Below are 25,763 nucleotides of genomic sequence, written 5' to 3' on the forward strand. Positions count from 1 at the left end.
TGTAGATGTCAGTAAGAACATCTGCCAGCTGGTCTCCACATTCTCTAAGCACTCTGCCAGGAATATTGTCTGGTTCTGCAACCTTCCTTGGGTTGACCCTGCGCAGGGTTCTTCTCACATCGGCCACGGTGAGACACAGCACCTGGTCATTTGGAGGAGGGGTGGATGTCCTCGCCGCCACATCATTTTCCGCCACAAATCTAGCATGCAAGTTATTCAGCGTGCCTGGGAGGGAAGCATCGCCCGCATAGTCAGGCGATGTTGTCCTGTAGTTGATGGCCCGAGACAGTTTGGTCTTTTGCTGTTGTTAGGGTTGCCTTGTCGCCTGCTCTGAAGGCGGAGTCGCTGGTCCTCAGCAGGGCACGCACCTCCGCGGCCATCCACGACTTCTGGTTGGCACGTATAGTGATAGTCTTGGACAGAGTAACATCATCAATGCACTTGCTGATGTAGCTAGTCACTGATGCTGTGTACTCCTCTAAGTTGGTAGAGTCGCCATCGGTTGCAGCCTCTCTGAACATGTGCCAGTCAGTGTGCTCAAAGCAGTCTTGAAGAGCAGAGATGGCTCCTGCTGGCCAGGTTTTCACCTGCTTCTGAACTGGTCTGGAGCGCTTGACAAGCGGTCTATATGCTGGCATTAGCATAACAGAGATGTGGTCTGTGTAACCGAGGTGGGGGCAGTGCTCTGCCCCTGTGTAAACCAGGTCCAACGTGTTGCAAAGTCCACATACTGATGGAATTTGGGGAGCACTGACTTGAGGTTCGCGTGGTTAAAATCTCCGACGACAATAAACAGCCCATCAGGGTGTGCGTTCTGCAGTTCGCTAATAGCCCCGTACAGTTCACAGAGCGCCTCCTTAGCATTAGCGCTGGGGGAATGTACACACCGAATATAAGGACAGAGGTGAATTCCCGTGGCAAATAAAATGGTCTGCATCGAACAGTCACAAACTCCACTAACGATGAGCAGTGTCTGGAAACCAGCACAGAGTTCTTGCACCATTCTGTATTGATTTAAACACACAAGCCTCCATCGTGAGTTTACCGGAAAGAACTGCTTCCCTGTTTGCTTGAAACAAGGCGAGTCCATCCAGCTGAACAGCGGCGTCCGGAATTCCATCAGTGAGCCATGTGTCTGCGAAAACATACGCACTTCAGACTCTGTATCCCGGCGATTATTCCTTTGGAGTCGGATGTAGTCCAATTTATTTTCCAGGGAATGGACACTGGAGAGCAGAATGGACGGGAGAGCCGGCCGGCTAGGGTTCGCTTTTTGCCTGGCACGGACCCGTGCCCGCTTGCCTTGTTTCCGCTTCCTCGCACATCGCTTACGACGTCCCCACCTCCGGCCACCAGCATCAGGCGACTCCCAGGGCTGTAGGCCCAATCCCCTCTGCAAGATGAGATCGCGTAATTTAACCAGCAGATCTTCGTGAAGGTTTGTTTTTGGGTGATCTGTGTATTGTTGCAGATCTGGCAATGGAAGAGAGTCGCTCTGTTATCCATGTGATCTAATCAAAATTTGTGTCTCAGAATAAAATTAGAAAATTAAATTAAAGTAACATCAGGTCTGAAAGGACGTCGGTATGATGCTGGAGCGACGGCACAATTGTTGGTGAATGTAGGGGCCAATTCTGGATCTGTGGACCTGGGAGCAGTTGGGACACAGGGACAACGCGGATATGGGCACTTGGGTAGTTGGATCCTTCCTGCATCTTCTCTTATTTTCAGCAGTCGGTCTTCTGGGTTCCTCAAAATTCCTGGCTTTTCCGTCGATCAGCGGCTGCCCCTCATTGACCTCCATATTTGCCTGAGAGAGCTGCTGCTTAATTTGGTCCTTGTACCTCTTGCGCGGGGCACCACGATCTCTCTTGCCCTGAGAGAGTTCTCCGTGGAGTACTGCTTTCGGTATCCTGGAGCTGTCCATGCGAGACACGAGGCATGTCCAGTGGAGCTGGCTGAGCAGTAAAATGGCTTCAGGGCCTGGAAGTTGAGCATATAGAGCTATGCATGTCTGCGTGATTATATGAAATATTAAATTAAATAAGCTGTGCAGAAATAGAAATGAAAAAAATAAAAGATTAATGAGGCACTATCGAGGGGTTCAATGTCTATTCAGAAACTGCATGGCAGAGGAGAAGTTCTTCTGAATCGTTGAGTGTGCGCTTTACTCCGATCCTGTGCAGTAGTCCCCATGAACCAGACAGTGAGGCAGCCAGTCACAAAGCTCTCCAAGTTACATGTGCAGAAATATTCGAGTGATGTTGGAAACTCCTGAAGAAATATAGCCACTGTTGTGCCTTCTTTTTAGTTTTATCGATATATTGGGTCCAGGTTAGATACTCGGAGACATTGACAACCAGGAATTTGAAATTGCTCACTCTTTCCACATCAGATACCTCTATGAGGATGGGTGTGTTGTGTTCCCTCATCTTGCCTTTTCTGAAATCCACAATAAGCTCTGAGGATATATTTGCAACAACACAAGGAGGATTCAGCACCCCATACACGCTTATGCAATTCTGATGAAGGTTACACATCACTGAACGGAAATGAAAGTATAACCCATAAAAATGAAGAAAGTATCATAATAGTAGAAAACGTTAACCAATGGAAGAGTCTGACTCCCCACGGAAGACATCCACACGATCTGAGCGCACTAGATTTCGACAAGGAAGCATCGAGCCCCTGGGTCAGAGTTGGAGACCTTTTCCCAGAAACCGAAGGGATCATTGTAGCAATACAGGACAAGGTTGTTAACACATGTAGTTATCAATAATACAGAATAAAAGACCTATAGGTCCAAGACGATAAATGCTGAAAATTACAAGAGAAACCAGAAACAATCCAACACTTTCCAGGATCCTGCAGCAGTTTAACTGAATCTCATTACTTGCACAGGCACAATCAAGTGGTGGACAACATTTACAAAAATCTTGCTTAAACTACAACTGACGAAGAACACCATAACTTGCTATAAGTACAAGCCTGCTCCACTTTTAGAGTTAGAGTCCTTCATATCATTTGTGACCGATCATTATTTCAGATAGGATAATCCATGATAACCGCTCGGATATAATTTTACAGAATAAGCAAGGAAAAAAAAACTTTCAAATATATATAGCCATTCCAACCACACATAACTTACAGAAATGAGTTAGTGAAAATCACCAGAAACATGCTGAACTAAAGGGGAAAATGAAAGACTATGGAACACGAACAGGGTATTCAATATCCGAATCGTAATATGGATAACTGGTATCACCCCAAAGGCTTTACACAATAGTATTAATAAATTAGGCCCACATGGCAATATTTCTGTAAATCTTCGAAAACATACAATACTATACACCACGAGAACAGTCTGAAATTCCCTATCAATTCAGACATGAGTGTGCTTGGCTGTGCCCGTACTTCAAGTTTTAGCAGTTTAGGCTAAGAAAATAACAATAGTAATAATCCAGACGATGTTGTTCAAACCACATCACAACGGGATAAAGTGCGAACTAGAAAATAAAAGACAAAATGTTGTCAGTCCTAATATACACCTCAGACCTGTACAGTACTGTAATGTTAGGTTTTGAATTTTACAGTTTAGGAGCATAGTTCCAAAAGACAAAACCCTGATCTTCCAATGATCCTTTGGCCTCCTACCTTTTGTACTGCCTGCACTGCATTTTCTCAGCAACTGTAACACTGTTTCCCTGAACTATTCTGTTCCATTTTTCATTTTACGACCTCATTGCACCAATGTGATGTAATGATCTATTTGGATCACATGCAGAAAAGTTTTCCATTTTCCGTGGTGCATGTGACATTAATAAACCAATTTATCGATTCATTGTTGTCAATAATACAGCGCCCCTTGGTTGCTTAAGATTGTCATACCCGGGAGGTGGTAGAGGGGATAAGCTCCCAAGACCTATTAAATGCTCCCAGTGGCGTGCGACTCAAATAGCCTCTGACATTCAAGTCCAGCTCCAGGTCTTCACGTGTGGTTTAGTCACTATGCCCGGTGGAAGCGTTCCTTCTGACAGGAGAAGGGGCAGAGGCGGGTAACTGGTGCCTTACAACCAGTCGCTTTGGACAGATGGGGCTCATCGGCTGTGATTGGCAGCTCACCCAGGAGCAGGAAAACTCTGATCTCAAAACTCCACTGCCTTGCAAATGTACCCCTCATGGGGAAGACTTTGGGAGAAAACCCAGTGGGAAAATTCTTGACCGGGAGGCCCTAAGGCGATCTTAAATGGAGTCCAACGCAGACTGGCATATCCTGCGACACCTCTGGTCCCAAGCTGTGTCAGTCTCATCCGTTCCTTTGTGTACATCAGATGCATGGAGAGAGGGAGCTTGCTACATCGGCAAAGCTTCCTCTCCATTACGTAGTGTCCCGGGTTGTAGGGGCGGGACATCCATGGTCGACTCTGACAGACGGAGGCCTCATAAGAGAGCGCCCCACACCCCCACAACAAGACTGAGGAGTAGCAGTTGCCAAGACTTCACCATCCTTTCCCACAAACACGATGTACATCACTGAGACAGACGCTTCTGGCTTCTTCCATTAACAGAGATTTCACCTTTCTACCAACCCTCCATTACTGCGATTGAAAACTACCCATTTTCTTTCTTGTCATTCCGATGGGTTCTCGATCCGCAAATTCACTGTGATTCTCCCCCAGATGCTGCCTGATTTGAGTATTTCCCGCATATTCTGCTCCTGTTTTGATGCAAGAGCAGTGGACACCTGTGACTCCCCAGTGTACAGCTTTGCCAAAATGCAGTGTCCTGCTCTCCGTATGTCCACACCAGATCAACATTAACATCGTCTGTTAAGAATGCAAGGGGTTCTTTAAACATAGTGAAATGTTGTTGTAACGTAGTGCAGTCAGGATTGCAATAGGATATCAGGGGAATGTTTACCTTCACAAGTCATTAGTGTCAGAATATGAGGATTGGACATTTTCTGGGACTTTCATCATTGTCAATTCCGGTGTCTGTGAACAGAATTTTATTTTATCCTAATATCTTTGGAAGTATAAAATTAATCCATGTAATCTCAATCACTGAATGTAGAAATGCAGTTATAAAGTTCTTTGTCAGTTGAGCCATTTAACATTTTGACAATGTTCTCTGTTCCCATCAAAGATGTTCAACAAAAACACAAGGAGACTCTGCGGGCACAAACTGAAACACTGAGAGTGAACACAATCCTGATGACGGAGAAGGTGAAGGTTTTCCAACTGGTTGATCGATACGCTGAGCTCACGGTCATTTCTACTGTTCGAGATCGGAGACTGATGGAACATGAGCTGCTGGCAAGAGGCAGAGACCACGAGGAGTGGAGAGAGAAACATCTCCGGGAAGAGCTGGAAAAAATCCGGACTGAACAATTGTTCCAGAGCAGCTTTTCCGGGAGTAACTACAAATCTCGGTGTTCAGCAGCAGTGGCTGGAGTCCCGGGAATCGGGAAAACAACAATGGTACAAAAGATGGTTTATGACTGGGCCACGGGGAAATTATACCAACAGTTCAAGTTTGTCTTCAGTTTCAAATTCCGAGATTTAAACACCATTGATTGTATAATCAACCTTTCGAACCTGGTGCTATTTTTTTATCCTTACCTGAGGAATCTTCTGGAAACACTGTGGAAAAATCCAGAGGTAATGCTATTTATATTTGATGGCTTGGATGAATTCAATGACGCAATTGATTTTGCTGACAGTCGGAGAGCCACAGAACCTCAGTCCACATGCACAGATCCTGGATTCAAGTGCAAGGTGTCTGACATTGTGTACAGTTTAATCCAGCACAAGCTGCTCCCAGGGTGTTCAGTGCTGGTGACAACCCGCCCCACTGCGTTACATTTATTGGAAAAGGCAGAGATCAGTGTCTGGGCTGAAATCCTGGGATTTGTTGGTGAGAAACGGAAGGAATATTTCTTCAGGCATTTTAAAGATCAGACGGTAGCAGCAGCTGTTTTCAAACACGTGAAGGAGAACGAGATCCTGTACACCATGAGCTACAACCCCTCCTACTGCTGGATCCTCGCTCTGGCACTGGGCCCCTTCTTCACACAAAGAGTCAGGGACCCGCAGCGAGTTCCCAAGACCATCACCCAACTATATTCCTACTATATTTACAACATCCTGAAAAACCATGGCCGTGAGATCGAGAGCCCCCGTGATGTGTTACTCAGGGTTGGTCAGATGGCCTTCAGAGGAGTGTTCGATAAGAAGATCGTGTTTACAGATGGAGATTTGATCAACTACAATCTGCAGCCTTCCCAGTTCCTGTCCGGGTTCCTGATGGAGCTTTTGGAGAGACAGGATTCTGTCCAGTGTGTGGTGTACGCATTCCCACACCTCACCATCCAAGAGTTTGTAGCTGCAGTCGCACAATTCCTGAATCCACATCCCGGGGATATCCTGAAATTCCTCACTGAAGCCCACAACACGACAGATGGGCGATTTGAGGTATTTCTCCGTTTTGTTGCTGGTCTCTCCAACCCAATGACAGCTCGGGGCCTGGAGGAGTTTCTGGGTCCATTTCCTCATCAAACAACCTGCCGGGTGATTGACTGGGTGAAGGAGGAGGTTAAACGCCAGAGTGGAAACACATGGAGTGAAGCTGGTAAAAGGAGCCTCCTGAACACATTGCACTACCTGTTTGAGTCTCAGAATCGTGGACTGGCTCAGGCCTCACTGGGATCTGTGGAAACACTTTCATTCAGTGGAAGGACACTGACCCCGATTGACTGCACGGTCCTGTCTCATGTCATCGGACTCTGTGATACAATTAAACACCTCGACCTGGCTGTCTGCAACATTGAATGTGAAGGAATCCAGCGGCTGGGACCCGGGCTGCACAAGTGCCAGGAGTTGGGGTAACTTGATTTATCTCTCACTCTGAACTGTGAAACTGTCTCATTGTGTTGCTTCAATGTAAAGGAATTTGGGTTAAACTGTAGTAAATCAGATTGTGAAGAATTGTGACAAATGGCCAGGGGATCGGTCAGTAATTCCCCAAGGACGGGAGGGTTCTGTGGATCCTAGTGAAGGGATGTTGGAGACTTCATCAGATCAGTGAACAACGACCATTGGTTTAATGGTAGTAAATCACAGGAATGGCCGTGTTTCTCGCTGCCTGTGACACGTCCATTGACAATGTTCCTTCTCACTGTTACTGACACCCAGACCGACACTGACTGCAGCAGGTGGGTCAGAGATTCACACCTCCTTCCCGGTGAGAGATAAGAGACTGTTAGCAGACTGCCCCAGTGAGAGTGAGAGTGTTACCTCTGTGAGATTGTCCTTCCTCTGCTCTGCCACATTTGTGACTGTCACCATCAGTCCACCTCTGGGAAAATATGCACGACACGCCCGCAAATGTTCTCCCGAATATGGTCACTAATTCAGATCTTCCGCTCACAAACGACCTACCTCAGCACCCTTCGCTCCTGTGCGATCTCTCTTCCCTACCCCCCTTCTGCTGTCAGAATGCTCCTCCCCATCTCCCTTCCTCCTGTGGGATTTCTCTTCCCCATCCCCCTTCCTCCTGTGGGATCAATCTTTCCCAACTGCCTTCCTCCTATGGGATCTCTCTTCCCTATCTCCCTTCCTCCTGTGGGATATCTCTTCCACATTCTCCTTCCTGAGGTTGGATCACACTTCTCTGCCACCTTTACCCTGTGGGATCTCTCTTCCCCATTTCCCCTTCCACGACCTTCCACCATCTCGCCTCGACTCTTTCTCAATCAAAAATCTTCCCACTCACGTCAGGAACACTTTTCTCTCCATCGGGGAATGGGACAAAATATGTGGAGATCACAGGGTAACACCGTCATTTGGTGAATACGCTGGAGCTGGTCAGTGAGGCACATTGACAGTGATGGGAACTCAGATCAGTGATTTACTGAAGGGCTTAATGTTTTCTGAAATATTCGAGTAAGAGAAATTCCCTCAGGCCCACGGTTTCAACTACTTTTTTCATTAACTTGTCTGTTTGTGTTTAGACTTGGGAGGAATGAACTGGGAGATTCAGGAGTGAAACTGGTGTCTGCGACTCTGAGGAACCCGGAGTGTAAAATACAGAAACTCTGGTAAGTACCAGACTGTGGGAGATTGTGTTTACAGTCACTGGGTGTCTGACACTGAACATTAATGTGATCAGTAATTGTGTTACTGATAAACACTGGGGATTTATACCGTCTCCTGTCTCTTTGTGTCCTTCACCCTCACTCTCTCTCATCTCCAGGCTGAATTATGTCGGTCTCACAGATTCTGGTGTCGAGGATCTCGTCTCCGCTCTCAGTACAATCCCATCACTGACGGAGCTGAGTCTGAATAACAATAAACTGGGAGATTCAGGAGTGAAATCGGTGTCTGCGGCTCTGAGGAACCCGGAGTGTAAAATACAGAAACTGGAGTAAGTACCAGACTGTGGGAGATTGTGTTTTGTTATGCCGTTGTCCCCCTCCTTTGTGAGAATCACAAGAACCCTAGTTAAGGGGGGGGGGGTCAACTGACCCAAAAAGAGAGAGAGACCTTGTTCTCCCAAGAAGCAGAATGAAGGTGACATTGACTATTGTCTCATGGAGACCACGTGAAAAGCCCTCGGGCAAAGTCGGCTGGTTGAGCGAGAGATCGCATTACCTGCAACTTGATTGACACCTGCGATCCAGTGAAGAAGTATAAAGGCGGGTCTGAGGGGGGGAGAACCCTCAGACGCACCCAGGAGACACCAAGGAAACACGATATCGATTCCCGTGGGAGCGGGACGCCATTTTGAAGGAAGCCACGTGCGTTAGATTCCGAATTTGAATCTGTGGCTAAAACCAATGAAAGACTGCTTTTAAATAACAACGGGGAAGTCTGCTCCCCTGATTCCAAGGATTTGCTCTGCCAAGACGACGGGCAAGTGTTCATCTTTTCTAAATCATCTCTTTCTCTCTACAACGTAAAAACCCCAGCGGGTTCCCAGAAAGGAAAAGCCTGCAAACTTCTGAGTGACTCTTTATACTTCCGTTGGACTCAGTATTACCCCCTAGACAACTGTAGAGCTTATGTCTGATTGATTATGGTTACACCGGTGTTTTAGATTGAGTTTTGACGACGTGTATGATCTGAATGTTTTGTATTAACCATACGTTTGTGCCCTTGTTGAATAAAACGTTTGAAAATAGTAGCATCCGACTCAGCTGATCCATCTATCTTTGCTGGTAAGTTACCTGGTTACGGGGTTTTCGTAACAAGTGGGGGCTCGTCCGGGATTTGAAACCAAACGGGAGGGTCAGTGAATCGGGCTGTAAGTCCAAACTTAAATCTGGTTACGCACGTAGCCAGACGGGAAACCAGCAAAGATGGATGTGGAGGAATTTAGGAGAAACCCGACGGTAGAGGCGCTAAGGAAGGCTACAAAATCAGACTTGGTAAATTTGGCGCAGGCATTAGACCTCACAGCGGTGAAGCCAGCAATGAAAAAGCAGGAAGTGCGAAGGGTCATACAACAGCATTACGTTGGGAAGAAGGTGTTTGCAGCTGAGGATTTGGAAAATATTCCCGAAAGGAGATTAGCGAGAGGGACAGATCAGGCAGAGTTGGAGAAAGCAAGGCTGGAACATGAGCTTAAAGTAAAGCAGCTAGAAGTAGAAGCAGCTGAGAAGGCTGCAGAGAGAGAGAGAGCTGAGAGGGAAAAAGAAGCCGAGAGAGCTGAGAAGGAAAGGGCTGTGGAAAGAGAGCATGTGTTCAAACTAAAGGAATTAGAGATAGAACGGGATCGTGAGCTCCAGCTAAAGCAGCTAGAAGTAGAAGCAGAAGAGAAAGAGAAACAAAGGAGCCATGAATTGGAGCTGGACAGGCGAAAGCAAGAGCGAAGAACTCAAGGGGAAGAGAGACAGGAGGGGTTTGATATTAGTCGGGCGTTGAGGTTGGTCCCCCCGTTCGAGGAGACGGATGTTGATAGTTATTTCTTGCTTTTTGAAAAGGTGGCAGGGAATCAGCAGTGGCCCAGAGAGCAGTGGGTGGCGTTGTTACAAAGTGTGTTACGAGGAAAAGCACAGCGGGTATATACCGCGCTGCCCCCAGAAAGGGACGGAAATTATGCTCAAGTAAAGGAGGCCATTCTCCGAGGTTACGAGTTAGTACCTGAGGCGTATAGACAAAGGTTCCGAAATTTAAGAAGAGGGTGGAATCAAACGTATACCGAGCTAGCCCATGAGAAGGGTGTGCTCTTGGACCGTTGGTGCACAGCTGAAAAGGTGGCCGAGAAATATGGGCGTCTCAGGGAGTTAGTTTTGATTGAGGAATTTAAAGGTTGCGTTCCGGAAGAGATCCGAATGTATTTAAATGAGAGGACGAATCAGTCCATCTCAGAGATGGCTAGGGTCGCAGATGAATATGCCCTAACCCACAAGACAAAGTTTTCCTCGCCAAAAAGTTACCTGAGAGACCGTCGGAATGGTAGGGAAAGTCCGCCGGCTAAGGGAGAAACTCCGCCGGGAGCTAGCACAAAAAGTGAGGATAACAGACAGGAGACCTGGAGATTTTAATTGTGGAAAGGTGGGACATATTGCATCAAAATGCCCTGCTCCGAGGAAGGAGTCGGAACGAGGGAAAGCAGCTATTTCCATAGGCTGTGTTGCGTCGATCCGAAAATCGACAAGCAGGCCCCAGACAGATGGAATACAGGAGGGGCGGGAGACATTTAGGTCCGAAGGAACCGTAGCTTTGAAGGAAGGGGACCCCCCAATTCCCGTACGAATTTGGAGAGACACGGGGGCGGAACTATCGTTAATTAGCCGTAATGTGTTAAAATTCGGCCCTCGCACGGGGGAGGTAGCCCTGACAGGTATCGGGAACCGAACCGAGGTCGTGCCTTTGCATAGGGTCCTTCTAGATTGTGAGTTGGTGTCGGGACCAGTAGATCTGGGGGTCCTGCCGGAGTTGCCGGGAGAAGGAGTGGACGTCCTTCTGGGTAACGACCTAGCGGGTGGGAAGATGGGTGCCGCCGTGAAGCTGACCACCCAGCCCGTGAGAGTTGAAGACCCTCCCTCATAAAAAAAATTCTATCCCGCATGTGCGGTCACTCGCAGCATGTCGAAAAGGGCCGCTGAGACCGAGAGCGGGTGGAATCTGGCCAGTTTTGATTTGGCCGAAACTTTTTTACCGACTCTGTACCAACGAGAGTCCGAGGAAAGGAAAACGGAGAGTAGGGAGGACCGAGTGGGAAATCGGGAAGAGGTAGACCGGTCCTTAGCCAGAAGAGAGTTTGTACGGGAACAGAATGGTGACGAGGAGCTGGTAGCCTTGAGAGAGTCGGTTCTCTCTGAGACTGAACTGGAGGCAGAGCCAGAGGGTTATTATCTCCAGGAGGGGGTGTTGATGAGGAAGTGGAGACCCCCTGCGGTGCAGGCCGATGAGGACTGGGCGGTGCTACATCAGATAGTAGTCCCGAAAGTATATCGGGACGACATTCTTGACTTAGCCCATAAGGGACCTTTAGGCGGGCATTTAGGAATAAAGAAGACCGTGGAGTGGGTTCAGAGAGAGTTCTATTGGCCCAATCTGAGAAAAGATGTTACTGAGTATTGTAAAAGATGTCATACCTGCCAGGTGGTGGGTAAGCCGAATCAAGTTATCCCTAAGGCCCCCCTCCGACCTATTCCCGCATGTGAGGAGCCTTTCTCCCGAGTCATTGTGGATTTTGTGGGACCCTTACCTAAAACTGCGAGTGGGCGGCAGTATATCATGACCCTGATGTGTGCCGCTACACGATTTCCCGAGGCCGTGCCTCTGGGTAGTATTAGGACCTCTGCGGTGGTGAAGGCCCTTATCAAATTCTTTACCACCGTGGGGCTACCCAAGGAGATACAATCAGACCAGGGAAGTACATTCACGTCGAGCGCATTTCGGCAGATGATGACCCAGCTAGGGGTGAAGCAGATTATGGCCTCTGCGTACCACCCGGAGTCACAGGGAGCGTTGGAAAGGTTCCACGCTACCCTAAAGACCATGCTTAAAGCTTATTGCCAGGAGAACGTTCGAGACTGGGATGAGGCTTTACCCCTTTTGTTATTTGCCGTACGAGATACAGTGCAGTGCTCCCTGGGGTTCAGTCCGTTCGAGCTGGTTTTCGGTCACAGGCCCAGGGGACCCCTAACCCTACTGAAAGAAAAATGGTCTAACCCGACCGCCCAAGTCAGTGTGGTCGACTATGTGCTGAAATTCCGGGAAAGGCTGCGTCAAGTATGCGCCTTGGCAAACGAAAACCTTAAAGCCTCTCAGGAAAAAATGGGTCAGTGGTATAACCGGAGAGCGAGAGAACGAGAGTTTCACGTGGGCGACCGGGTCCTGGTCCTATTCCCGGTAGCTACTCACCCCCTGGGGGCGAGGTTTCAAGGACCATATACAGTGCGTAAGAAAATAGACTCGCTGAATTACGTGATCGAAACCCCCGACCGGCGAAAGCCGACCCAGTTAGTTCACGTGAACATGATAAAAGGGTATCACGAACCCACCCCCACGGTTGTTGGCGCGGCCATGAAAGCCGATGAGGTAGAGGGGGATGGTAAGGAGGAACCAGAACGGTTCGACAAGATAGGTATAGTCCCTACCAGATTAGAGAACTCTGTCGTATTGGCGAATCTTGCGGGTAAAGTTGGCCACTTAAAGCCTGAACAGCGGGAGCAGGTAATACAGCTCGTTAACCGGCATGCAGACTTATGCCCAGATGTCCCCCGAAGGTGTAAGGGAACGCAACATGATGTGATAGCTACCTCAACCCAACCTATTAAACAAGCCCCTTATCGGATGAATCCTGAAAAGAGCCAGCTGGTAGAGAAGGAGATTGAACATATGCTAGCTGCTGGGATAATCTGCGAATCCTCTTCCGCGTGGGCTTCTCCTTGCGTGGTTGTCCCAAAGCCGGACGGGACCATAAGATTCTGTACCGATTATCGGAAGGTCAACGCGGTTACCCAGACCGATGCTTACCCTCTTCCCCGGGTGGATGATTGCATTGATCAACTGGGGAAGGCAAGGTACATCACAAAAATTGACTTGCTAAAGGGGTACTGGTGCGTTCCTTTAACGGACAGGGCTCGAGAGATTTCAGCCTTTGTCACCCCGTCCGGGTTGTACGAGTGCAACGTTATGCCGTTTGGGATGAAAAATGCCCCAGGGACATTTCAGCGGATGATAGACGCTGTGATAAAGGGGTTAACCCACACCAAGGCTTATCTTGACGATGTGGTAGTTTGGAATGACACCTGGGAGGAGCATCTGGGGGCTGTAGAAAGTTTGTTTACCCGAATGTCGGCAGCCCACCTTACAGTAAACCTCGCCAAGAGTGAGTTTGGTCATGCCACGATCACCTATCTGGGGTATGTCGTGGGAGACGGGCAGTTGGCCCCTGTGCAGGCGAAGGTCCGGGCTATTTCTGAGGTCCCTGTACCCTACAATAAAAGGGCCCTGAGGAGGTTTCTGGGCATGGTGGGATACTATCGGAAATTCTGTAAAAATTTCGCGGACATTGCGCTCCCCCTTACAAAATTACTGCAGAAGGAGGAAAAATTTGAGTGGGGTCATTCTTGTCAGAATGCCTTTGAAAAGTTAAAAGCCGTATTGTGCCATGACCCGGTGTTAAAAGCGCCCGATCTGTTAACCCCCTTCTCCTTGGCCACGGACGCCAGCGACGAGGCGGCAGGAGCAGTCCTATTGCAGCAAGCGGGGGATGGAGTGGAGCACCCGGTAGCATATTTCTCTCGGAAGTTCAATAGACACCAGAGGAATTATTCTACCGTGGAAAAGGAATTGTTAGCGCTTGTGTTAGCGATACAACATTTCGAAGTGTACATTTGTCCGGCGCAAAGACCGCTAGTGGTCTATACCGATCACAACCCGCTGGTATTCTTGGACAATATGAAAAATAAAAACAGAAGGTTATTAAGCTGGAGTCTGATGCTGCAGGAATTTGATATTAAGATCCAGCACATAAAGGGGAGTGATAATGTGCTAGCGGATTGTTTATCCAGGTGCTGAATTAAATATACGATGTATGGCACGGTAGGGTAAGGTATTAAAGAAAAGGGGCACTGTACTTGTTACCTCTTTAGATCCTGACTTGAATGTATAACAGTAGTACTCTGTGAAGAGAAAAGCTTGTGTAGTATGTAGATTAAAAAAAAAATCCTGTACCAACCTGTTTTTAACCGCTGGTTAAAAACCCGTTATGGGGGGAGGTGTTATGCCGTTGGCCCCCTCCTTTGTGAGAATCACAAGAACCCTAGTTAAGGGGGGGGGTCAACTGACCCAAAAAGAGAGAGAGACCATGTTCTCCCAAGAAGCAGAATGAAGGTGACATTGACTATTGTCTCATGGAGACCACGTGAAAAGCCCTCGGGCAAAGTGGGCTGGTTGAGAGAGAGATCGCATTACCTGCAACTTGATTGACACCTGCGATCCCGTGAAGAAGTATAAAGGCGGGTTTGAGGGGGGGAGAACCCTCAGACGCACCCAGGAGACACCAAGGAAACACGATATCGATTCCCGTGGGAGCGGGACGCCATTTTGAAGGAAGCCACGTGCGTTAGATTCCGAATTTGAATCTGTGGCTAAAACCAACGAAAGACTGCTTTTAAATAACAACGGGGAAGTCTGCTCCCCTGATTCCAAGGATTTGCTCTGCCAAGACGACGGGCAAGTGTTCATCTTTTCTAAAACATCTCTTTCTCTCTACAACGTAAAAACCCCAGCGGGTTCCCAGAAAGGAAATGCCTGCAAACTTCTGAGTGACTCTTTATACTTCCGTTGGACTCAGTATTACCCCCTAGACAACTGTAGAGCTTATGTCTGATTGATTATGGTTACACCGGTGTTTTAGATTGAGTTTTGACGACGTGTATGATCTGAATGTTTTGTATTAACCATACGTTTGTGCCCTTGTTGAATAAAACGTTTGAAAATAGTAGCATCCGACTCAGCTGATCCATCTATCTTTGCTGGTAAGTTACCTGGTTACGGGGTTTTCGTAACAGTTTACAGTCACTGTGTGTCTGACACTGAACATTAATGTGATCAGTAATTGTGTTACTGATAAACACTGGGGATTTGTACCGTCTCCTGTCTCTCTGTGTCCTTCACCCTCACACTCTCTCATTTTCAGGCTGGGGGATGTCGGTCTCACAGATTCTGGTGTCGAGGATCTCGTCTCCGCTCTCAGTAAAAATCGATCACTGACGGTGCTGGACCTGGAATTAAACTCGCTGACAGACCGATCTGTCCCCACTCTCCGCCGTCTCATACTGACCCTCCCGAGTCTGAAGCTGATCCAGTGAGTGTTTGCGTGAATGTTCAATGTGATAAAATATCAGCGGATCCGCGGGTTTTCTGGTGATTTTTGTCTGAGTGTTGTTGAAACATTAACCCCGGTCCCCTGTTCCTGACACTGTTGTGTAATCTGTTTATTTCATCTTTATTCTCCCATCTGTTTCAGGCTGGGGGAGAATCGGTTCAGTGGGACCGGGGAGAAGGAACTGAGATCTCTGCAGGAACCCAGACCCGGACTGACAGTGGATCTGTGAACATCTGAAAGTGTGAACATCCCCACACGCGGGGTGGGAACATTTTGGCCGATTCCCCGCCCTCCCCTTTAACTCCCCGCCCTCCCCTTTAACTTCCGCCCTCCCCTTTAATAGCCGTGCTCTGTGTGTAATTTTCAACGCTTCTAACGCAACTAGCTCCTGTGAGTGATGTATTTCCGCCTCCTGTCCGGCGGCGCTGCTTCCGCCGGACGTTCGTGCTCGAGACTCCTTCTCTTGAGACCCCAGGGAATTCTACAGACAGGCAGAGCCCGGGGGCCGGGACACAGTCTGAGACACCAGTGTGTTGGAGCGGGATTATCCGGGGAGAGAATCCTTCCGTTCCCTTTGCTGAGGACGGTGCATTCGGCAGTCAGTTAAATTGACAAATACCTCGGCAGTGACCCTGGATCTGCAGCGATCTCGGACATGGCCCTGTAGTGTGATTTTATAATCATCGGTTCCCCGATGCAGAGTGACAGTGAGAAACGGGACTGATTATTCAACCGGTCACTCGTTGTCGCTGGTCGGTTAATTGTGTGTGACTGTGAGTGAGTCGGGAGCAGCTTATTTACTCCCGCACGTCAGCAGCTCACACATTGTTTAATTTACATTTGTCATGATGAAATCAATAAACCGCTGTAACTTCCTGTCCTGGTGCCGGACTCGAGTTTTATTTGAGGTTTCTGCTGCCCCCGCACCCTGTGCACTGCAACAGTGGGTCGGAGCTCCTCACACTGACACAGTAGCGTCTCAGCTCCAGGCTGAGGGAGGTCGGACTGGCAGAGTCTGGGTGCCCAGGATCTCATCTCCACACAATCCCCTTCCTGGCTAACTGTCCTCCTCCTGCTCCCCCACCCCCCACCCCCACCCCTCCCCGCAGATAAAATCGCCGTGAGTCTACTGAGGTCCCGAGTACGAGAGGGATGGGGATAGAAAACCGGCGTAAAGCACAGAGTGAAGCTTCCTCCACACAGTCACATCACACACTCCCGGGGGACAGACACAGTGTGAAGCTCCCTCCGCACCGTCCCATCACACACTCCCGGGGACAGACACAGTGTGAAGCTCCCTCCACACTGTCCCAACACAAACTCCTTGTCTCAGACACAGAGTGAATCTCCCTCCGCACAGTCAAATCACACACTCCCGGGGTCAGACACAGAGTGAAGCTCCTTCCACACCATCCCATCACACACTCCCGGGGTCAGACAGAGAGTGAATCTCCCTCCACACCATCCCATCACACACTCCCGGGGTCATATATACAGATAACAATATAAAACTTACAGCACGGAAACAGGCCATCTCGATCCTTCTAGTCCGTGCCGAATCCCACTGACCCGCACTCAGGCCATAACCCCCCATTCCTTTCCTGTCTATATACGTATCCAATTTTACTTTATATTACAATACCGAACCTGCCTCTACCACTTCTACTGGAAGCACATTCCACACAGCTACCACTCTCTGAGTAAAGAAATCCCCTCTCATGTTACCCTTAAACTTTTGCCCCCTAACTCTCAAATCATGTCCTCTCGTTTGAATCTCCCCTACTCTCAGTGGAAAAGCCTATCCACGTCAACTATATCTATCCCCCTCATAATTTTAAATACCTCTATCAAGTCCCCCTCAACCTTCTACGCTCCAAACAATAAAGACCAACTTGTTCAGCCTTTCTCTGTAACTTAGGTGCTGAAACCCAGGTAACACTGTAGTAAATCTTCTCTGTACTCTCTCTATTTTGTTGACATCTTTCCTATAATACAGAGAGAAGCTTCCTCCGCACTGTCCCATCACACACACCCGGGGTCAATCACAGAGAGAAGCTCCCTCCACACCATCCCATCACACACTCCCGGGGTCAGACACAGAGTGAAGCTCCCTCCACACCGTCCCATCTCACACTCCCGGGGTCAGACAGAAGGTGAATCTCCCTCCACACCGTCCCATCACACACTCCCGGGGTAAGACACAGTGTGATGTTCCCTCCAGAACATCCCATCACACACACCCGGCATCAGACACCGAATGAAGCTCCCCCTACACCGTCCTATCACACACTCCTGGGAACAGACACGGAGGGAGGGGAAGGTCTTTAGTGTGAGATATATCAACTGAGTTCTCGAGTTGAAACAGATTACAGAGGAGACTCTCATTGTGTTCACCTTGAAACTGTAGCACAGAGAACCACACACACACACACACAAACACACACTAAATGAATATATGTAGAAGAGGTCACAGAGACGGGGAGGGATGCAGTGAGCACAGAGGAGAGGGTGGGAGGGGGCACAAACGGGCAGGGGAGTACAGATCGGAATCATAACCATAGCAGTTAACAATCACATTTGTCTTCTAGGGTCGAGAAGTAGCCCAGGATGAAATCGAAGTTGTGGATAATTTTACAAAACGGGTCTCCAACCCTTCTCGTCCTCTCCCACGGTCCGCGATCCCAATCAAATGCCAATCTTTCCCATTCATTCCCTCCATCCGCACTCCCAATGACACACCCCTTCCCATTCACTCCACTCATGCGCATTCTTAACGTGACGCACCCCTTCCCATTCGCTTGCATCGTCCAAACTTCCAACGGACCCCACCTCTTCCCATTCACCCCCACAGTTGGCCTGCCAGTGGGGGCACGCCCCTTACCATTTATCCCCTGCACTGCTTCTCATTCACTCCTATCATCCGAACTTCCAATGGGCGCCACCCCTTCCCATTCACGCCCACCGTTTGCGTCCCAGTGAGTCCCGCCCCTTCGCATTCACTCCCACTGTTTTTCTGCCAATGGGGACCCGCCCCTTCCAATTTACCCCCACCGTGTGTACGACTTCCCATTCACTCCTATCGTCTGAAATCCCAACGGATCCCACCCCTTCCCATTCACTCGCACCATCTGCCTCCCAATGGGTCCCCTTCCAGTTCATTTCCAGCAAGTCTGTGAACCTGGAAATTGGCGGCGATGACTGAATTCCGTGTTTGACAGAACTCAGGGCTGCGTTTAGGGAATCTGACGAGAACGCCAATGGTTCATTAGTTACAAGGAAAGCCGGGGGTCGTGTGGATGTTGACGACTTTGTAAAACTGATGAGGTTCTATCTCCTGGCGGAGACCGTGATATGATCGGACTGAAGGAACGCCTTCCTGAACTTGGCAGGGGGTGGGGGGTGCGTGTGTGACAGGTTTATGGTTTCCGTGTCCCCACGCCGGATGATCATTGTGCCCTGTTTCCGGTGTCCACATAACACACAGGAGGTTATACAGGGCACGGTTCCCGGTCTCCTTATTCCAAACTGGGAATTTTGCCAGGCACGGTTCCCGATCTCTGTCTTCACACTGAGAGTTTTACCGCGCACGGTGTCGGGTCTCTGTATCGACACCGGGAATATTACCGCACACGTTTCCTGGTGTCTGTATCCTCCTCTCTCCACGACACTTAGAGTGATGACGCACAGGATCCGGAGATGAAGATGTCGGATCGGTCTCTATTGTTTGATATATATTTATTATTTGTGATAAACAGTCTGCGCAATCGAGTGGAGGGTGGTCGAGAGTGTCTGTTCTGCGAGGGGCTCCTGATTGAAAATGGTGAATAGGGAGGGAACGACAGAAGGATTTAGAATGGTCGCTAGGGAGGGAGTGAAAGGTTGACTGAAAATGGTCTCCGGGGAGAAAGTGATGGGCTGAGTGACAATGGGCGCCAGGGAGGGGGCGATGGGCGGAATTAAGATGTCCGTGGTCACCTTGTTTCTCGTGGCCGACAGGGAGGGAGTGATACACTGACAAGAGAGTGGGAGAGACAGGCAGAGTTAAAATGACCGACAGGGTGGGGGTGACGCACTGATTGAAAATTATCATCGGGGAGGGAGTTATGGCGAAAAATGGGCGAATTCTTAGTTAATGTGGGCGCCCGGGACAGAGTGAGACACTGGCTTACAATGGCCACGGTCACACACAGAATCTATGGCGAAGTAACATGCGGTGCCCATGGATACAATCCCGGGATCGGGAGTTATTGATTGTAATAACAGTATTTTAATTAGTGTATTATGTAGTTTTGCGTATTGTATATATGTTTTAATTCTAATGATGTTGTCATTGAATAAACTAATGTATATATCTCAGATATTCACACAAATACATGTGGGTTTTGGGGAGGAGAGGGGAGGGGTTTGGGAGGAAGAGGAGTGACGGGACGAGGAGTGGACTGATGAGACGGTGAGCGTGGCGAAGTCACTGACTCAATAGGGGAGGAAAAGGGGAGGGGCAGAAGTTCCTGTCACAAACTGGTGGCCGACATAGACAAGATAAAGACAGGGTAAGGAGGAGTGAAACGACAGGAAGGGAGCGCGAATAATGGGACGGGGAGGGAGAGGAAGTGATTGAACTTGAAGGGAGGGGAAGTAATGGGAAGGGGAGGGAGGGCGCTGATTGGGCAGGGTGGGGAGGAACAGGATGGGGAGTGTGGGGGAGTGACTCACTGGGTAACATAGAGAGAGGGGGCGATGAGGAGAGGCGAAAATTGGCATTGCAAAATAGCGGCCAACCAGCAGAAGATGCAGAGTATCGAGGTGATGCGGAGAGGAAAGCAAGGGGAGGGAGGGAAGGGGTTTGCGAGTGATGGGATGGGAAGGAGAGTGACAAGATGGTGAGTGTGAGGGAGTGACACACTTCGTGGTGGACCAAGTGGGAGCGAGTGTCTCACATTGTCACAAAATGGCTGTCGGCAGGCGGTTAACTGGAGAATTGTGAGAGCGAGAAGCAAAGGAAAGGAGAGGAAGGATGGGAAGTTGGGATTGAATGAACAGTAGACGGACGGTGAGGAAAAAGGTGCGACTCATTCGGCGATGCTGGGAGAGCGGTTACCCATGGTACCCATCACAAAAGAGAGAGAGAGAGATGGAGGGAGAGGGGGGGGGGGAAGAGAGAAAGGGCGGAAGATGGAGAGGGAGAGTGAGAGGTGAGAGACAGAAAGGAGGAGAGGGAGAGCGGAGAGTTGGGTCTGGAAGTGTGGGGTAGGCGAGGTCGGAGGCAGAGGCGGGAGGAAGAGAAAGTGGGCATGGCTGAGGAAGAATGGGGAGGGGTGGGAGTGAGATGGGCGTAGAGAAGCGCAGCGATAGAGGGGAGATTCGTGTGAGAGAGAGATAGGTGTGAGAGAGATGAGACAAAGAAGGAAGAGACTGTAGTGGAATACAGGGAGCAGGGAAAGGTGTGTGTGGGGGGGGGGGACGTGAGAGGCAGGAGATGAGAGACCTCGGAGAGGAACGTGGAAAACAGGAGGGGAGAGAGAGAACGAGAGGGGATAGAGATGGGGAGGTGTGTGAGACAGAGAAGGGGAGAGGGGTGAGAAAGAGTGGGAGAAAGGGTTGAACGGAGAGTGGGAGAGTGGTGAGAGTGGGAAAGTGTGGTGAGAGGGTGAGAGACGGAGAGGGGTAAAGGGAGATGAAAGATAAAGGTGAGCAGAGAGGGAGGAGAGGTAACGGACAGAGAGGGGAGATTGTGGAAGAGAAGGGGCGAGTTGAGAGTGTGAGCGAGAGGTGGGGGAATTCCGAGTGAGGGGAAACAGAGGGGTGAGGGACGGAGAGGGGGAGAGAGAGTGTGAGAGGAGGGGGAATTCCGATGGAGGGAAAGAGAGGGAGAAAGAGGAAGGAGGGAAAGAGAAAAAGATAGTAAGAGGGGGAGGGAGAGATGGCCAGTAAGAAAGAGGAAGGGGAGCGTTTGGGGTATAGGGTTGAAAGGTGTGGGTAGAGACCGTGGAAACGGAAAAGGAGCGTTGGGAGAAGAGGGGTGAGTGTGGGAGAGGGAAATGTGTTTTGAAGTGGAGGGTTGGGTCAGTGGAGAGAAATCTGTGTTATCTCTGTCTCAGAATTGTAGCTTTCGATTAACGGGACGCATCGAGTTCTGCTATTTGTTTCTCTGAAACCATGTACAGGTAAACGGGGCGGTGAAGGCGGCGTTTGGGACGCGTCCAGGAGACGGGATCTCAGGCCGCGATTGTACATGTTGTCGGCGAGGCCGCCGCACTGGGAGTACCAGCGCTCGGGTTTGGCCGCCCTCCTTTCGGAAAGATAACACTGAGCTTGACAGAACGCAGAGGGAGAGTTACGAGGATCTCCGGGACTCGAGGGACTGAGTTACGGAGAGAGGGCGGGCAGGTAGGGACTTCATTCCCTGGAGAGTAGGGGTGACCTTACAGAGGTATGTAAAACCACGAGGGGTACGGATTGGGTGAATGAACACAAACTGCTTCTACAGGGTCGGGGAATCAGGATCCAGAGGGCACAAATTTAAGGTGAGAGAGGAAAGGAAATTTAATAGGAGGCACAGGGTGAAACTTTTCACCCAGAGGGTTGCCCGTCTATGGAAGGAGCTGCCAGAGGAAGAGGTCGAGGGAGGGAGGAGTAGGAGCGGAGAGAGGGGACCCTATAACAGAAGGGAGGGATGGTTCGGAGGGAGCTTGGCAGAAGAGATAGAGGCGTGGAGAGAGGGAGCACTACCGCGATGAGAGGATGTCACCGCGGGAGCGGATGAAGACCGAGTAGATATCTCTGTGTTTGGGGGCTTGAGGGATGGCTCGCTCCCTGTTGGGGTTGGGGCTGAGAAAGAATGTCGAAAGGGAGGAGAGGAAGAGGGGGCAAGCCAGAGATGGGAGGATGTGGAAGGAGGGGGAGGAGCGAGGGGAGTAAGAGAGAAATGTGTAGGAGCGGGGTCTGAGAGAGAGGGAGGGAGAGACAAGGGAGGGGAGGGAGAGAGGGGGAGAGGAAGTGAGCGAGGAAGAAAGAAGGTTTAAAGGAGTGGAGGAGAGATAGAGAATTGTGGAGGGGGCGAGTGAGAGGAGAGAGAGAGGGACGGGGAGAGATAGAGAAGGAAGGGAGGATGGGGTAGAGACAGAGTGGGGGATGGAGAGAGGGAGAAAGTGGAAAGGGAGAGTGGGTAGAGAGGGTGGTCGAAAGGAAGAAGGTGCAAGGGCAGAGATCGAGAGAGAGACAGAAAGTAGAAAGAGAGGGAGGCGGGATAGAGAGAGGGGGAGAACTAGAGGGTGGAGATGGTGACAGAGAGAGAGAAAGGTATGTGCGTGAGAGAGAGATGAGAGACAGAGGCGATAGACAGAGAGAGTAATGGAGAGAGGGATAAAGTCAAAAGGGGAGGGGTTAGGGGATGTGGGGAATTGGAATGGGAGAAGGGCAGAAGGAAGGTGGAAATGGAGGTGAGTGAAAGTGGAATGTAAGAGGGAGGAGGGATAGAGAGAAGGGACGAGGGAGAAGATATGAGAGGGAAATGAGAGAGGAAAGAGAGAGGAGGATAGACAGAGCGAGGACAGAGAGACAGGGAGAGGGAGAGAGAAAAGGGAAAGGGTGAGAGTCAGAGAGAAAGTGGAAAGTGAGAGAGGTGAGCGAGAGAGGGGAAAACAGAGAGAAAGAAGAAAATGGAAAGAGAGAGAGGGTCAGAGAAGAGAAAGCAGAGAAGGAGAGACAGAGCAAGAGGTGAGAGAAAGAGGTGGAAATGGAGACGGAGGAGACGCAGAGAGTGGGACAGATGGAGAAAGAAACTGGAATGGGAGAGCGGCGAGTACTGATGCGTTCTGACACCTGCATCACGGTCTGGCATTGGGGGGAAGGGATTCTGCACAGGACCGAAAGAAGCTGCAGAGTGTTGTGAATTTAGTCGGCTCCATCTTGTGTATTAGCCTGCAAATTACCCAGGAAATCTTCGGGGAGCGGTGTCTCAGAAAGGCAGCGTCCAGTATTAAGGACCCCCAGCACCCAGGACATGCCCTTTTCTCACTGTTACCATCAGGTAGGAGGTACAGAAGCCTGAAGACACACACTCAGAGATTCAGGAGCAGCTTCTTCCCTCTGCCATCCGATTCCTAAATGGACATTGGCATTGGTGAGGCCAAATTTGGAGTATTGTGCACAGTTCTGGTCACCGAATTATAGGAAAGATGTCAACAAAATAGAGAGAGTACAAAGACGATTTACTAGAATGTTACCTGGGCTTCAGCACCTAAGTTACAGAGAAAGGTTAAACAAGTTAGGTCTTTATTCTTTGGAACGTAGAAGGTTGAGTGGGGACTTGATAAAGGTATTTAAAATTATGAGGGGGATAGATAGAGTTGACGTGGATAGGCTTTATCCATTGAGAGTAGGGGAGATTCAAACAAGAGGACATAAGTTGAGAGTTAGGGGGCAAAAGTTTAGGGGTAACACGAGGGTGAACTTCTTTACTCAGAGAGTGGTAGCTGTGTGAAACGAGCTTCCAGTAGAAGTGGTAGAGACAGGTTCGATATTGTCATTTAAAGTAAAATTGGATAGGTATATGGACAGGAAAGGAATGGAGGGTTATGGGCTGAATGCAGGTCGGTAGGACTAGGTGAGAGTAAGCTTTCGGCACGGAGTAGAAGGGCCGAGATGGCCTGTTTCCGTACTGTAATTGTTATATGGTTATGTGGTTATGTAGGTGATTTTGGGCGTTGTGAGGAATTAGGAACACAGAATATCTTTTTTTTTCCTAACGTTCCCAGCGAGGTGAAATTGGGCGATGTGGAGAATTGTGAGGACGCCGGGATGATTCAGTGCCATTTAATGAATCTCGATGTGTGCGAAAATTCATGGCAATTAAATAAATAACGTGGATAAATGTAATGACTGGGGAAAATTAAAAGCGAAGTGCTACCAAAATAGCGATTTGCATAATATATTGGAAATTTCTCGTGAGCCAATTCTCAGGTCGCCTGGAACACTGTTCACTGTTCACGTGTAAATAGGGCAACCAGTTCAAGTCAGAAATGGTCAGTTGATATTCTCAGTAAGTAACATTTACCCCTCTGTCAGAGTCATGTTTTCCTAATCCAACTTTGTCTCGACATTATGAGGCAAAAATTGTTGTATGGAGTGCAACTTGTGCTCCTTGCTTAAGAAATACCTACTCGCAATAGAAGAATGTTCACCATCTTGGCTTCTGACGTGGCTGTACTGTGACGGGGATTGGATCACGTGGACTGGACGCTCCGTCACGAAGCTGCTTCATTCAAACAATGACCTGTGCATTCATTCACACTGAGCAAGATGAATGATTTTCAAACATTGCAGATAATCTCTATCTGAGATTACATGGCCGGCACAACATTGTGGGCCGAAGGGCCTGTAATGCGCTGTAGATTTCTGTGATTGACAGTCTGGGTGCAGGGAATATGTATCTGTACTGTGCAGTCGAGGCCTATGAGGCAAAATTTCAGAAGAATGAATACAGTGCCCACGACGGTTATCAGATGAAATTCTTTACCGCTCGTGAATGGCGAATCATTGGAATCCGACAGCAGTGAATCTGAGGTTAACAGTAACTCAACCTTACCCGTGATAGATAGTGGAGGGCGATTGAGTTGGATGTGCCTAATTGCGAATCATAATGTTTATGACATTCCGTTTTATTTCTCCAGTGAATTTAGTGGCGATTGTCATCCTGTCCCGGGGAAAGTGCGGCCTCTCCTTTTGCACCACGCGGTACCTGGTGGCCATGGCAGCGGCGGATCTACTGGTCATTATCACTGAGGTCGTTTTGTATCAACTCAATTATCATTATTTTCCCGTTTGTTTCCTGAACGTCACCTCTGTGTGCACTGTTCTCCGTGTCCTGTCCCGCATTGCCGTGAACTGTTCCGTCTGGTTCACCGTCACTTTCACCTTCGATCGGTTTGTTGCCATTTGCTGTCAGAAACTGAAAACAAAGTACTGCACGGGGAGAACGGCGGCCGTGGTTCTAGCGCCATCTAGCGGTCTGTTCTGTCTGGAAAAACGGCCCGCTCTACTTCACTTACAGAGAGATCATTATCAATGTACTGTGGCGACCCACTTCCTAGCGCACTCCAACCGGCTCACAAATAGCCAGCGCGCCGGCAAAAGGGCGCCACGTCTGCTTCACCAGCAAGGGGAAAAGCCCGTGCGCGGGACAGGACTGTGAATACATGCCCCCTATAGCATCCCCGCCCGGGGAGGGCGGGATCAGGAAGGCTTTAAAGCGAGGCCGCGAAGTTCGAATAAAATCTCTTTTGTAACTGCAGTTCATCGACTACGTGACGTGAAGATGAACGACGCCGCATCTGTTCATGCAGTTTCGTTGAAACTCCCAAGCTTCTGGACGCTGCGACCTCACCTATGGTTCCAGCAAGCAGAAGCCCAATTCC

General features: G+C 49.3%; 2 protein-coding genes across 4 annotated transcripts in view; both read left to right on the plus strand.

Moving 5' to 3' along the window:
• Window positions 1-16,224, plus strand: part of LOC140723836 (NACHT, LRR and PYD domains-containing protein 3-like) — a 64,263-nt gene extending 48,039 nt beyond the window's left edge. For all 3 annotated transcript variants that reach the window (XM_073038398.1, XM_073038397.1, XM_073038400.1), the window contains 5 exons: window positions 5,146-6,883; window positions 8,012-8,098; window positions 8,254-8,424; window positions 15,160-15,327; window positions 15,490-16,224. In XM_073038398.1, coding sequence (XP_072894499.1) covers window positions 5,146-6,883; window positions 8,012-8,098; window positions 8,254-8,424; window positions 15,160-15,327; window positions 15,490-15,577 — 2,252 coding nt within the window. In that variant the 3' untranslated portion in view covers window positions 15,578-16,224. The remainder of the gene's footprint in view (window positions 1-5,145; window positions 6,884-8,011; window positions 8,099-8,253; window positions 8,425-15,159; window positions 15,328-15,489) is intronic.
• The window catches only part of LOC140723824 (uncharacterized), a 746,760-nt gene that overhangs the window by 449,239 nt on the left and 271,758 nt on the right, over window positions 1-25,763 (plus strand). The gene's annotated exons all lie outside the window — the stretch shown is intronic.

Source organism: Hemitrygon akajei, unplaced genomic scaffold (genome assembly GCF_048418815.1).
Source record: "Hemitrygon akajei unplaced genomic scaffold, sHemAka1.3 Scf000139, whole genome shotgun sequence".
In the NCBI taxonomy this organism is placed as follows: Eukaryota; Metazoa; Chordata; class Chondrichthyes; order Myliobatiformes; family Dasyatidae; genus Hemitrygon; species Hemitrygon akajei.